Below are 10664 nucleotides of genomic sequence, written 5' to 3'. Positions count from 1 at the left end.
AATATGGTGAATGTGAGGGAATTTCACTATTAGGGAGAGCCTAGCTATATTGTATTTAGGGGCTCTCATACAAAATTTGAAGAAAATGACATTTTCTGTGGAAGGTGAGGGGAGCTCAAACTTAGAGGAAGCCTAAGTTGAAACTATTTTGAAGATGAAGTGATATGAGAGTTATTAAAGAGAGTCTATTAGATAAGTATTTTCGTTCTAATTGCTAAACTTTTTATATTGTAAAGTTTTGTTTCACCAGACATACTCTCCCTGGATGCAGTGAACTAATTAAGTTATCAATTAATGTGTTAGTATTTTTCTGCTCGCTTTTGTAACGACCCTCTTGTCAGATATATTATCTAGTAACATCGTTTGACAATATGTCCTTTGCTAGGTTCACTCGTTTTATATATAGATACATACATACTACATTGTGTACACAATGTAACCATATTTTTGAAAAAACCATGTTTTGTCTCCAACCACTATTGAACTTAAAAAGGAGGGCACACATACTCTTAATCTAACCAAAACAAATCTTTATAATATAATGGAAGGAATTAGAATAAGCGTAGAAGTTCAAATAATTAAGTATACCATTATATCCAAGAATTGAAATGCTATAATATAACTACATTGACTTTGTTATGGAATCAAACAAAAGTTAAAACCACGTAAATTCGATATAGAGCTTTGCCGTAGTCCACTAACAATATACATTATGTTAGATATGTCCACGAGCACGAGTAGAAAGAGAACAATTTATTATTATCGAAGAAATTAATAAAATAGAAATGTCTCTATGGGAAGAAAATTCCTTAAACCCTACTGACATATTTGGGAGAAGGGTGGGGAGGGTTATGTTATGTAATCCAATCCTCGTTTGAGGGAATGATTATCATAACCATAGGTTTACCCCCTTAACCCTTCGTCAAATCTTCCTTCTTCTTTCCTAACTCTTCCTTAATTCATTTTTGTTCTCATTTATAATTTCTATACTTACAAGTTTTTTTTTTTGTTAATTTTAACCTTTTTATTTTAGAAACATAACTTAATTTTAAGTTATGAATTTGGTATAGTTACATTATTAAAATTTTAATTTCTTTCTTTACTTTCTTTACTCTTGAATTAGGTAGTTTATTATGATTACACAATTAAAATTTTAATTTAATTACCTTCAATCGACTTTATGTTCGAATTCATATCAATAAATTTGTGAAATTAAAATTTTGATATCAATTTCAACCTCATTGTATTTTGTTAATTAGCTTAAATATCTAAGTAATGTCAACTCAATAAAACAAATGGTAAAATTTTAATAAACTACCATAAATTGATTATCAAACTATATGGACTATTTGATTAAATTAAAAACTAGTGGGGCTATAGTTTCAACAAATCTATTATTTAGATTATTTAGAGGTGGTTTGTCTATATTTTTCCACTTTCATAATATTATTTTGGTTATTAAATTAAGTTTGGTTAAATTATAATAGCAAATCTTTTGTTGTAGATATGGTAGGTTTATGAATTTTTTACCCAATAATTGTTTCAGAATGACTAAAATAAATATTTTGAAAGTAAAAAAATCGATATTAAAAATAATAATAATTAAATTTAATATTTTAAAAGTACACTAAAATAAATGGAAGAGAAACCTAAAACAAGATTCATTGTAATTTTCCACTAGAAAACAAAACTAGAATTGATAAAAGCCTTGATTATTATTTTCTCTTTCCAGTATTTCTTATATTTCTAATTGTTATTTGCACTTATTTCCATGTTTATGGGTTGCGTGTCACATTAATAAAAACAATTTATTGAAACGTAACGTATGCTTAAAAAATGTTGAAAATGAATATCGTAGTTAAATAAATTAAGGTAAATTATTTTATGAAAACTATAACCCTTTGGTAAATTAAATAACGAAATTCATGCATTGAATTTAGAATATGAATTTTTTTAAAAAAAATTATTCGCATTGCTTAAAAAAGGTTGAAAAATGAACGTAGTATTTAAAAAAATTAAGGCAAATTGTTTACGAAATCTACGATGATTTGATAAAATATACAAATTTGTGTATTGAATTTATAATATGAATTAAAAAAATATATAAAAAATAAATTTTATAACACTACCTACATAATTATTCCCCCAAACACATCTTATCCCAACACTTTTTCCAGAATCTTTCCCCTAAACACATCTAATTATAACACTTTCTCGATAATCCTTCATCCAAACAAATATTATCATAACCCTAGGTTTATCATAATACTAGATTTATCATAACCCAACCCTTTCAGCAAACGCAACCCTTACCGGTTACAATAAAAAGCATAAATAATTTAAATTTTGAAGATGCTGCCCTCTAACCTCATTTTGCATTCATATTTAATTAGGGGAAGTTTTAACTAATAGATTCAAAGACATTTAAATCCCAAAATATTAGATAATTGTTTACAGAAGACACACAAGATCATAAGAAGAGAAGAAGTAAAATATTAAACAATTTACACTGTTTTTAATTAATCAAATTGGTTCTAAAAAAACATAATCCAATGCTCGACAGAGAAAATGGGGATTCACATGTTGGTGTTGGAGAATCCCACCAAATCAGAAACCCGACCATCTCTCTCTCTTTTTTCCCTATATTTTTTTCAAACTGTTCCTTAACTAAATCCAACACAAAGTCCCACTTTTGTTCCTCTTGTCTCCGACCGGCCGGCGACCACAATGCCATTCATTTTCCATATCTCATTATTAGTCCCATTCCCCCATATAATTTCTCTTCTATTTATATATATAAATATAACCTCTCATTTTGGTTCTTACACCATTAACAAAAACTCTCACAAACACTTAATCTCATCTAGAGAGAAGAAAAATGGCATCCAATGGAGTTGAACTTGAGATCACTGAGCTCCGATTGGGGCTTCCGGGAAGTGGCAGTTGCCATACTTCCAGTTCAAAAAATGAGAAGAAAAGGGTTTTCTCTGAGAGTAGCAGTACCAACAATGATGGCGGTGATCGACGATTCCCAAAAAGAAACCAAGTTGTGGGGTGGCCGCCGGTTTGCTCTCATCGAAGAAGAAATAGTGGTAGCAGTAACAATAAAGGTCTATCTGAAACCGAAGCTCCAAAGATGTATGTGAAGATAGGTATGGATGGTGCTCCTTATCTTAGAAAAGTTGATCTTGGAAGTCATAAAGGGTATTCAGATCTTGTGGTGGCGATGGAGAATTTGTTTGGCTCAGCACTCGGATGCTCCGACTTTGTGCTGATCTACGAAGATCGGGATGGCGATTGGATGCTCTTGGGCGATGTACCATGGAATATGTTTATTGAATCTTGCAAGAGATTGAGAATAATGAAGAGATCGGAAGCTAAAGGATTTGAGATTCATGTCCCATCTGAAACCCTAAGTAGTAGTTCTTCAAAAGAACTATAAAAAATATTTTCTTTTTATTTTTTTTTTTGCTTCTGATGGAAATTAAAATGTATACACATATAATATATATATATATATCACACACCTTGATGATACCCTAACTTGAAAAAGGAAATGTTGATGTGTGTTCTTGTCTAATTTTACAATTCACTAATATTAATGTCAATGAAGTTCTCTTATACAATTTATACATTTATAGCTTACATAATCTTGAGATTTCAAGTATACTGTTTTAATTATTGATCACAATAGTCCAATAAAAAGGGTTTTTAATTAATTAGCTGTATATTGCTTGCAATATTGGTCTTGAAATTCTTTGCATCCCAAAAATTAGTTAATTAATTCAATACTTCATCAGTTTAACTAAAATGATGTTGGTTTGATAATTATTTTGGTTTTCAATTAACTTATTAAATAAATCTTTTAAAGAATAGACAATTTGATTTTATGGAAATGGTTAACACCCTCATAATTGGATAATACAACACTATATCCTTACTAGAAAAAGAGTAATTGCCAAAGTTAATGGATGTTCCATAAGCTTTTCTTTTCCAAACAAGCAATTAAATTAAGATGGTCCAATGGCCTTTAACAAAAAGTGAAAAAGATCTAAACCTACCTTCATTTATGCCTAGCAACTTCATTAATATTCCTTGGTGGCCTCCCTAAATAAATTACCATCTAGCTAGTAAGAATAAATTATATAAATACAATTTTTTTGGAAAGGGAATCAATCCAAAAACTCTAGATATATACTCAAGAAAGTTAAATCAATATACTTGAATGAATTATGATCATATCAAGAGGAAAGGAAGAAAAACTTGTTTTTATTTTCTAAGACTGAATCTGTGGTTTGTTATCTGTGATCTACCTTGAACAAAAAATTGTAAGTAATAAAACGGCCATTTGTGTCGAGGGTTATAGGCTAATATTTTAATACACGTACTGAGGGTCCCACGTTATAACGATGAAGAGAATATTGTAATATCTATGAGGTAAACAGACTCTTCTTCCGTAGTCAATTAATTTTGAGATGGAATAATGTCATGTTTTTGTCTAATACGGTATTAGTTGCAATCTAAAGCCTAAACGACGAACAGTTAATACAAAATAATTTGACATCTATTTGATTGAATAATAGGATGGCGAATCAAAATTAGAACACACATAGTACTATGTATGTTGATAGATGTGATATAGCTTATTCAATTCATCATTAAGCCGATTGAAAGTTGAGGGTATTACAAAGAAGAAACAAAATACACTGAATAAAATTCAACCCAAGAATTAACAACCGAAAGGACACTGTTTAATTTTGTGGGGGCACATTGAAAATCTTATATTGAAAAGATGAAACACCCAATAGATGATTATTACTCTAGTCACAAATTATTTAAAATTATTAAATGGAATGTAAATAATGGAGAAAAGCTCTCTCTTTGGAAAGGCATCTGGAGTAATATTAGCCCATTATCATTGCATTGTCCAAGGTTAATCTTGCCCATCCACAGTACAGAATGGGTCTGTGAAAGATGCTTTGAACTCTACTAATCTCGGATTGGGATTTCCAACTTAGCTAGAAGGCCTTCACACAGCTTAATAATTCAACAATGGGAGGATATTAAACGTAACGTGCTCTTACGACCCTTTTGAAGGCAAAGGTCAAGATCTTCCCTCTTGGAAATTGAATTCGAATGGTACTTTTTCCATAGCTTCGGTTAAAAAAGCTATTCTCAGCATTAATCAAGGAAATTTAACAAATATAAATGCTGATATTTTCAAACAACCATGGAAATCTAAAATTTCCAACAAGTGTAGATTTTTCGTATGGTCTCTTATTCACAGATGCATAATTGCTGATGTTCTACAAAGAAAAATCCCTGTCGTCCTTCATTAAAATCGAAATTGGTATGTTTTGCATTGTCAAAACACTAAAGACATTGATCATATTTTCATTAGTTGTTCTGCAGCTAAAATGCTCTGGGCTGAGCATGAAAGTCTCCTTCAATGGTCTAATCAGCATTTGTATGTTTCTTCCCTCTGCACTGAGCTTTGCTCCTTAAAAAAAGAAAAACAAAAAACAAAAAAGGCATTGTCAGAATTTAACTCCATTTCAGCTGTGCCATGATCCATTTGGTTGGAAAGAAACAATCGTATTTTCAAAGGAAAAGAAAAATCTACAATCGACCTCTAGAAAGATGTTTGTATGCTTTCAGGTCTTTTGGGCTAGTAGATCATCGTTCTTCTCTAGCTATGGTGCTAACCGATCTATTGCCATAAATCTAAGTGCTTTCTAGTATTTTGTTTCGATTGGGGCTCGACTCTAATGCACTTTGATCTTTTGTATTTGTTCTATAGGATTCTTATGTACTTTATTTTTTCATATTAATGAAGTGGAAATGATAATGGTGCTAAGGGGTGTACACGTAATGGAGATGTTTGGGTGTACATATTGATTTAACATATCTTTTTTATTTTTTTAAAAAACTAATCTTCATGTTCGTCTAATACGTCCTATAGCTAGAAGTTGTATCTCAAGCTCAAGGGTAGTTGACCAAACTTCCTACCCAGCTACTTTTAAATTTTTGTTCTGAAATTTTGTATTTTATTTGTTTTTTAATTAATGTCTCTCTTCCTTTAGCTAAAAAAATTATGGGAGAGCGTGAGATTAAACCATTTGTTATAAAAGAAACAATGATCGACAAACAGAGAGAAGGCAATTAAAGAAGAAATCAACGTATATATGGATTTATATAGTTCATTAGTGCCTGGTTAATCGGATTAATTTTATTCATAGGATTGAAGTGATAGGAATGTGAAAAGGCAAGCACGACATAACATGGAGATTAGGGCAACAAATGATAAGGTGTTATATCATTAGAAACACAAAATCTTAATTTATTATATACCAAAGTTCAAAACAGAAGCAGGGATATATTAAAATTCAATAATATATTTGGTCAAGTTCCTAGAACTGAAGAATCTAAACGTGTCATTTATATATAAGAACTAATTAATTAGGTTCTTAATATCAATTGCAAATATTCCACAAGCACATGCTAACGGATTATATAATTAATTAATATATATATATGGAGAATTGCAAATATAGATCATATGAATTATTTTATATAAAATACAAAGAAAGATCCTCTTGTTGTAAAAGTGATCAAAGTAATTATTTTAAGATCACATTGACCTATCAAGATTTCAATTGAGTTAGTTGTAGCATATCTATTAGATATTAGAATGAGTGGTTTAAAATTTGTTGTTTTATTACAATGAGTTCTTTTCTTCTCCATCTTATTTTGGGTATTTTCAATTGCATATTATCAAACTTTTTTTTTTTTTTTGTTTGTTGAATTAAATGACAAAAATTGTTAAAAATATTTATACAAATATAACAATATATAAGAGAGGCCCCAAATAAAAGATTATAGCATATAGACCTAATCTACGAGAGATTTGTCATTGGTCTCAAACCTCAGCCTTTGAGGTCGAGGTGAGCCAATTTGGACCGTCTATTTCAATTGGCCTTTTCTACACTTTAAAGGAACTCACTTAGGGTAACCATCTCACGATCAGTTAATTAATTTTTCTACACTTATTGTTGTTGATTGGAAAATCAGAAAAACAAAAGGCTGTTACCAAGTTAGACATTGAGAAGGCCTTCGATGAAATTAGTTGGAAGTTTAATTGACTTTATTCTCATGAAGAAACACTTCCCTGTCAAATGGAGAAATTGGATTCAGTTCTGTATATCCTCAGTTCAACACTCGTTCCTTATCAATAAAAAGCCACAAGGCAAGATAAAACCAAACAGAGGCATAAGGCAAGGAGACCCTAATTAGCAGAATTCTCCAGCATTTGGAACAAATAAACAAAATCAAAGGTATTGCTATAAATGATTTTAATCTTACTCACTTCCTCTTTGGAGATGATATCCTACTCTTTGTAGAGGACAATGATGAATACATAAGAAATCTAGCTACAATTTGCTACACATCTTTTTGAAAATGCCTCTGGCTTCAATATCAATCTATCAATGTCCACTATTTCTTCGATCAATGTCTCCAATGACAGAACAGATTTGGTTGCCAATAGTTGGGGTTTTAATACTCAACTTCTTCCTATATCTTATTTTGGCTTGCCCTCTTGGAAGAAAGCCTCAAACTCTTTCCTTTTGGGACATCACTGAAAATGTTCAGAAAAAACTAAGCAATTGGAAATATGCACACATTTCCAAAGGTGAGAGAATCACTCTCATCAAATCCTCACTTTCCAGTCTTCCTACATACCAACTTTCTGTCTTTAAGGCTCCCTCCTTCACGGGTAAGAAAATTGAAAAATATCGGAGGAATTTTCTATGGAGAGGTAACTTTGATGATTATTGCTTGTTTGAAAAGCATAAAAACAAGCTAAACCCTATCAAATGGTCAACAATCATTGCGCCCAAAGAAAAAGGAGGACTTGGCATTTCCCCATTACTGATACAAAATTTGTTCTGCTCACTAAATGACTTTGGAGATACCATATAATGAACCTACTGCTTTATGGAGGGTTTTCATTGATGCTAAGTACACAAAAATTCACATTGATAGCTTTCCCTCAAATGCCAAAAATAGTAGCCTTAATATCCCGTCAAGATCGATTTGCAAAGGTATGGATTGGTTTAATGCTCAAATTAAATGGAAAGTCAATAATGGTAGATGCTTATCCTTTTGGCATAGTGAGTAGAACAATCTTGGGCCTCTCTTAATATCACTATTCCTGGACTTTTTGCTCTCTCTTTATACAAAATTGGCTCCATCAGGGACATGTGGAATGATGAGATTAGTGGCTGGGATATCAAGTCGAGAAGGCCTTTAGGGGACAGAGAATGCAACTATATAGTGGAAGAACATAAAAGAGAACTTTCCTTCCCTATCAGATCATAGAGGCATGGACTCATTGTTGTTTATTCACAAGGTCGGTTATCCTTGCTATTCATGACTTGTTGGATTTTTTTCTCATATAACTTTGTGGAAATCAAAGATCCCTAAAGAATGCAAGTTCTTTATTTGGGCTACGTTGCACAAAGGTATTCTTACCATGGAGATGATTCAACATAGGTTGATCAAGAATTTTACCTCAACCCAAATTGGTGTGTTATGTGCAAGAATGACAATGAGACCTCTGACTACCTATTCTTCTCTTGCTCTACTGCACAGTCACTTTGGAATCCACCCTCAATGGATGGTCTAATCATTATCATTGCCTCAAAGACCTTTGGAAAGACATATGTTCTATTAATATCAAAGATCAAAGAGGGGTTATTCGCTACAATTTGTTGGTGGCTACTATTTGGGCTATTTGGTTGGAAAGAAACAAAAGACTCTTCAACACAACAACCAATCAAGCATTGCCAATACTTGGGAAGACATTTGTAACCTCACAGATTGTGGTCTTCTAATAACAATCTTTTCAATAATTACTCTCCTTCTAGTATTGCTCTAAATATTAATGCTTTCCGTTGATCTTTCCTTTGGGCTTATCTCTAACCCTTTTTGTATTGGACTTTGTATCCCCTATGCTTTATTGAATATATATCGCGAAGGATGAGGGTGCTAAAAGGGTACCCATCCAGTGGGGATGCTTAGGTGTATCTACTAACCCAATTGTATCATTTTCTAAAAAGAAACCATCTCAAAGTCGACTTAGAATAAGGTAAATAATCTCTTGACATAGTTAAACTTTATCTTAATTTTATTTATTGGTTCAAAATTACTCACAATGGAATTCAAAAATATCTACAACACCTCTTACTAAAACGTGTTAACTTTATTAACAAATGTAATTCAACTCGTTAAAGTTATACAATCTCAACTAAAAAATTAAGACAGAAAGGTTTAAAACCATGACTTTTAGAGATATCATTATTTTTCGTCCCTACAATACAATCAACTTAACTGGATAACCAAATTGGTATGAGTTGCAATATATAACCAACAACTCAGATGAATAGATTAGTGGACCAACAAGACAACAAATATCTCTTATCAAATGAATATAATAAGTTTCAATTTAGCCCCGAAGTTTTAAAAGTTTTAGTTTAATCTATAACTTAGCTTCACAATCTGATCCCTAAAGTTTTGAAAATTTATCAATTTTGTTCCTACAGTATGTTTCAATTTAGTCCCTATAATTTAGAAATTTGTAATTTAATCTATAACTGAGCTTCACCATCTAGTCCAGAAAGTTTCGAAAATTTTTCATTTTTGTCTCCAAGATTGTATTGGGTACTAGTTAATTCATATTTGGTTCTATAATTTAGTTAAATTTCACAAATGGTCTCTAAACCATATATGTGCCTTACCACTTTTTCCCCAATTTTTACTCACAGGCCTAAATTTTAATAAATATAATTCATACTACCAGTGGATGAAATATGGTAACCGTAAAACAGAAATGCATCTAAAGAGAAAAGGATCGAGCAAGTGTTCATTTAGGTTTCTCCCACATGTACATTGAGACTATTGAATAAATATGAGATTTCATTTCATAATCAATTAAGTCACTTTCTAGGTCCTCAACATGCATGTGTCATCTCTTTGGATGCATGGTTTTTTTATTCAAATTTAATTTGAACTTGTACAGAATTCCTGTTTGATTTTTAGACTCTGACACTTTCTTAGATTATATATAGATAAAAAAGGTAAACGAAATAACTTGTGTATCTTGTGAAGTTAATAAACACAGTTTTTCAACACCTATTGAAGATATAAAATCTTGATGTGATGGGAGTTTCTGTTCTTGACAGATCAAGAGAGGAGGAACTCATCCTCTCTGTCAAGAGGGTCCATTATTCTATACCAAACACAAACACAAACACAAACAAGAGAGAGCAAGATACAAAAGAAATTGTTCATAATACACCCAAATATATATAATTTAAAGAAAACAGTAAACCGTGTGGACAATAATACCAACACAAGAAGGCAAAATCACATGGGGTTTGCTAAAAAAAAGCAAGACATAATTAACCAAACGGCAGTGATCAAATCCCACCAAAATCTCAAAGAATTATCAGCCCTCCGATCTGTTCCACATCTCTCTAACCATCTATACCCTACAAAACCTTCTATTGTTTCCCCTCTCTTTCTCCTCTCCACAAATTCCCCATTCTCCTCCATATGTATAAATAAACAACATCCCTTCTTCATTTTCATACTAAAACATCATC

The 10664-nt window shown here is 31.5% G+C and overlaps 1 protein-coding gene across 1 annotated transcript; it reads left to right on the top strand.

Moving 5' to 3' along the window:
• The first annotated feature begins 2832 nt into the window (after positions 1–2832).
• Positions 2833–3545, top strand: LOC103489925 (auxin-induced protein 22A-like). The gene has a single exon (XM_008449266.3). The coding sequence runs from the start codon at positions 2879–2881 to the stop codon at positions 3440–3442; it is 564 nt and encodes a 187-aa protein (XP_008447488.1). The 5' UTR covers positions 2833–2878; the 3' UTR covers positions 3443–3545.
• Positions 3546–10664: the final 7119 nt, after the last annotated feature.

This window comes from Cucumis melo, chromosome 4, assembly GCF_025177605.1.
Source record: "Cucumis melo cultivar AY chromosome 4, USDA_Cmelo_AY_1.0, whole genome shotgun sequence".
Classification (NCBI taxonomy): Eukaryota; Viridiplantae; Streptophyta; class Magnoliopsida; order Cucurbitales; family Cucurbitaceae; genus Cucumis; species Cucumis melo.
The sequence above is the reverse complement of the archived record's forward strand: the minus strand, read 5'-3'. Positions and strand labels throughout refer to the sequence as shown.

Bases quoted from the DNA above. Each gene is read 5' to 3' on its own strand.
- LOC103489925 (XM_008449266.3), top strand. From the start codon at position 2,879: ATGGCATCCAATGGAGTTGAACTTGAGATCACTGAGCTCCGATTGGGG.